Source organism: Orycteropus afer, unplaced genomic scaffold, assembly GCF_000298275.1.
Source record: "Orycteropus afer afer isolate SDZICR_OR568_19922 unplaced genomic scaffold, OryAfe1.0 scaffold00443, whole genome shotgun sequence".
In the NCBI taxonomy this organism is placed as follows: domain Eukaryota; kingdom Metazoa; phylum Chordata; class Mammalia; order Tubulidentata; family Orycteropodidae; genus Orycteropus; species Orycteropus afer.
This window is the reverse complement of record NW_006922030.1, coordinates 1738762-1743794: the sequence shown is the minus strand read 5'-3', so window position 1 is coordinate 1743794 and position 5033 is coordinate 1738762. Positions and strand designations below refer to the sequence as shown.

Sequence of the window (5033 nt, the reverse complement as noted above, 5' to 3'; positions counted from 1 at the left end):
TTGAGTTGTGGTGTTTGCAAAGAATACTGAAAATACCATGGACTGCTAAAAGAACTAACAAATCTGTCCTGGAAGAAGTGTAGCCTGAATGCTTCTTGGAAGCAAGAATGTCCTGACTTACTTTGGACATGTTGTCAAAAAAAAAAAAAAAACCTCCTCACTTCCATCAAGTTGATTCCAACTCATAAAGAACCCTTCAACGTTTCCAAGATGGTAAATCTTTATGGAAGTAGATTGCCCAGTCTTCCTTATGGATGGTTAGTAGTCTAATGTCGTAGGCACTACACCATCAGTTTTAAGAAGGGACCATTCCCTGGAGAAGGATATCATGGTTGGTAAAGTGAAAGGTCTGCAAAAAAAGGGGAAGACCCTCAACAAGATGGATTGACACAGTGGTTTCAATGATGGGCTCAGGTATAGCAAGGACTGTGAGTCTGGAACAGGACCAGGCAGTGTTTTGTTCTGCTGTACACAGGGTCACTATAAGTCGGAGCCTACTCAATGGCACCTAACAACAACAACAGAAATAAATGTCAAATATGGAGCATGAACATAACCAAAAATTTAGTCATGGAGTTGAAAATTAAAGGTGATCAGTAATAATTCTTTGTCAAAAAATATGTTAAAAATCAGAATATTCTGGTAAAGAGGCCATGGATTATTTCCAATACGAGGAACCATTGTTCTATAAGGGATGGTTTAGAAAATCTGTGATATGAAAATGAATTGAATTTTGTATCTGTAAATCCTTTTCTGGTTATGAATTCTTCATTAAATATATGTACTGCCAATATTTTATCACTGTTTAAATTTCCTTTTTTGTTTTTTTCTTTTGCCTTTTTAATAAAAAGAGGTAGTGAGTGTTCTAATGGAGAACTTACTCTTTGCTACAAAGTTCACTATTCCAGTATTTCAATAATAACTTTTTTCATCAAAAACCACATAAATATCCTTATCACAGTACATACTTCACTGTTCAGTACAACTTCAATCTAGTTATCCTCTAAACCAAACATAAATACCACATTTAATTCCTAACAGAGAACATCTCACATTTGTAAATTATTTCAAGTTTACCTTTAAAAAAAGTAGCAGCAAATCCTGCCTTGTTAACAGTTCCATCAGAAACAAACTTCATCCACAGGGTATTGGAGGTAGATCTTATATCTTCAGGTTTATCATAACCACAGAAACGCCCTATCAAAGGGCTATTTTCACTGGTTCCATCTCGGACTTCCAGGTAGTCGTAGGCACAGCTGTCGTGTCTCTCAATCTGCAACAATAGAAATATCTGAGCATATATCTCATTTTTAGATAAAAATTTTATAGAAAGATTATTATGTACTATCAGTGACATAGTACTAGAATGTTAATATAAAAAGAGTACTTATATGAAATGAGAGCATTTCCCATGATGGTACATGAGTGATAGTTACAATGTATATAAATAAAGGACATATTTTTTTAGTAGATAGGAAAAAAATAAAAAAATATTCATGTTCTTACATGACTCAGGATCAACAGAAGTTAACTGCCTTTGGGAAAAAAAAATTGCAATGCTGTCAATGTCATGAGATAAAATGTAAATGAACTGCTGTATGGAAAATGAATTTGCTTTGTAAATTTCACCCAAATCACAATAAAAATTAAAAAAAAATGCAAAATGCAAGTGGTGACTCTTTGATAAACAGAGCTAAAGAAAATAAACATATTTAAATCATCATAAAGCATCAAGGCCAAATACAGTTAAGAAATGCGTAAAATTTGTGTGAAACATCATTATAAAAATTAACCAGAGTTCATCAACAAAACTTTTATTTTATTCAAAAAGAAGCTGGATTCAAATTCTATCAAGAAATATAGTACTATTTTAAGCTATACATCCTTTTTGGAAAAGAAAATCTGATAATATAGGATTACATTTCTTCTCAGACTATAAAATTCTTTACCCATTATTAGCACAGATGTGTGTAGAAAAACTACTGTATTGTAGAATCAGCACTGGCTTTCCTTTCTCAAGGTAACATGGCTTGGCTTAGATGAGCTTTTTACCTCAACATACTCTTCTTAACCCACAACCTGAAGGAAGTCAATTTCTTTTCTTTTTTTTTTTTTTTGTCCTTTTATTTCAAAAATATAAAACATTTTTAAACAGAAACAAAGACTAGTACAATGAACCTTCATGTGCCCATAACCTAGTTTCAAAAGCTATCAACTAATGGCTAATCTTATTTCTTTTATTTAAAAAATGAAAAAAAAATATATATCCTAGTGACACAAAATAACCACAATCATTACAGAAGCAACAGAAGACAGACTTGGAGTAATCCCTCAGAAACAGCCAAACACCCTGGGAGAACCATCAGGTCTGCTGACTCGGGACCATAATATTGGGGGACACCAGGCTCAATTGGCACAACATAATACATAAAAATCTTGTTCCGCCGCCTAATTTGGTGAGTAGCCAGTGGGGTCGTAAACACTTTTGAGTGGCCATCTAAAATGCAGCTAATGTCTCCTCTTGTTTGAAGCAAAAAAGAGTGAAGAAAACCAATGTCATTTGGAAACAATCAGCCCTAGGATATGATCGACCTTGAGACCAGAAGAGCTAAATAGTGCCCAGCTACCAATGCCAACCACTTGGGAAGGGATCAGAACTGGAGATCCTTGAAAGAGTGGGAGGAAAAACGTGGAACAAATTTCAAAAACACAATAATGACCAGAATTACTGGTCAGATTGAGTCTGGTGGCCCTGGAATACACTTTGGGCCTGGGATAGAACTCACTCCCAAGGCCTGGCTCTCAGCCCAACAGTAGAAAGACTTACATGAAGAACATCCAACCCAGAGGGATGCACCCACTTACTCTACTGAGATACACCCCTTGGAACAATCGGTCATGGGGCACCAGATGGGCAGCATTCTCATGGAGGGAAGCTGGACAGACAGGCGTGCATAACTAAGAAGAGCACAGGGATGGGGGTGACATAGGGAAGGGAGAGGACGAGAGCAGTTTAGGGCTGGGGATGGCAATCGGGGAGTGAAACCAAATGTACACAAACTGTTGAATGTAAAACAAATTCTGTTCTGTAAATTTGCACCCAAAGCAAGTATAAAAAAAAAAAATCCTTCACCTATATCAAACCTCTCTTTTAATTAATTATCTATTCATTTTCCCATCATTCTATTCTTTTCCCTACCCTGGTAAGCAACAAATAAAATTTTCTTCCCTGTGTAAACCTTTCCTTGACATTTTATAATAGTGGACTAATACAATATTTGTCATTCTGTGATTGAATTATTTCACTCAGCATAATGTCCTCCAAGTTCATCCACATTATGAGGTGATTTATTGATTCTTCATTATTCTTTAAAGTTTTATAGGATTCCATTGTGTGTACCATCGTTTGATTATCCATTCTTCTGCTTATGGGAACTTAGGTTCTTTCCATCTCTTTGTTATTGTAAATAGTGCTGCAATGAGCATGGGAGTGCATATTATCTAGTCATATCCTGGGCCTCACCTCTTTAGGATATATTTCTAGTAATAGAATTGCTAATCAAATAGTATTTCTATTTCCGACTTTTTAAGGAAGCTCCATACTGTTTTCCACAGTGACTGTAACATTATACAGTCTCACCAGCAGTGTATGATGGTCCCAATCTCTCCACAACCTTACCAGCATTTGTTATTTCAGCCTTGTTGAACATTGTTACTATTGCTGGAGTCGGATGATATCTCATTGTTGTTGTGATCTGCCCTCTCTGATAGCTAATGATCATGAGCATTTCTTTAGGTGTTTGTTGGCTACCTGAATATCTTTTTTGGTGAAGTGTCCATTCATATCCTTTCCCTATTTTTGAATTGGATTGTTTGTCATATTGATGTTGAGTAGTTGAAATTTTCTATAATTTTAGAGATAAGTGCCTTGTCTAATATGTTGTTGCCAAGTGTTTTTTCCCAGTTTTTAGGTTCTCTTCATACTCTTTTGGAGAAGTCTTTGATGCAGGTAAGAATTCAATTTTTATAAGGTGCCAGTCATCTAGTTAATTTTCTGCTGTTCATGTATTTTGGGTTATGCTTGATAGTCTATTTATACCATAAATTAGAGCCCCTAAGTTTGCCTCTATTTTATCTTTAATGAACTTTATAGTTTTAGGTTTTACATTTAGGTTTTTGATGCATCTTGAGTTTTTTCTTTGTGTGTATGTATATGATTTGAAGTACGGATCTTGTTTCATTTTCTGCAAATGGATATCCAGTTCTGCAGCACCATTTGTTGAAGACACTATCTCTCACTCATTGAATGAGTTTTGGCCTTTTGTCAAAGATCAGCTGTCAATAGGTGGATGGATCTATTTCTGGACTTTCAATTTTGCTCCACTAGTCTACATGTATATATTGTTGTACCAATGTCTGGCTGTTTTGACTACTGTGGCTGTATAGCAGCTTTTTGAGATGTGAGAATGTAAGACCACCTACTTTGTCTTATTCAGTAGTGCTTTGTTTATCTGTATTCTCTTTCCTTTTCATTTAAAATTAGTGATTGATTTTTCCATGTCCTTAAAGAATGTTGATGGACAATAGCTTTTCTTAACAACTAAATGCAAATATTAGGTCAGGTTATTGACTTATGAAACTTTATGTAGAACTATGTGTTCATGGACCTATTTTCTCTTTCAATGTCCATTTTAAAAATAGTCAAAATTTAAATATAAATTAATTTAAAAATTATAAGAATATTTACAAATTTAATTTATACTTTTATGTTTTCATAGAAAATGGACACTAGCTGTAGAGTCTTATCAAAGCCAACAGTTTATTTGAGGTTAACTAGAAAGCACAGACCCTTATAATTTAAAATAAACAACATGAAAATTATCACATTGTCAACTACCTTTCAACATACAATTCAATAATTTATGTTGTTGTTATGTGCCGTTGAGTCGGCCCTGACTCATAGCGACCCCTCCTTGGGTTTCCGAGGCAGTATCACTACGGAAGTAGGATTGCCCAACCTTCCTTCCGAGGAG

General features: G+C 34.9%; 1 protein-coding gene across 1 annotated transcript in view; it reads right to left on the bottom strand.

The window, feature by feature from the left end:
* Positions 1 to 5033, bottom strand: part of TLL1 (tolloid like 1) — a 381362-nt gene that overhangs the window by 80283 nt on the left and 296046 nt on the right. The window contains exon 13 of the mRNA XM_007954208.2: positions 1078 to 1273. Within this exon, the coding sequence (XP_007952399.1) occupies positions 1078 to 1273 (196 nt within the window). The remainder of the gene's footprint in view (positions 1 to 1077; positions 1274 to 5033) is intronic.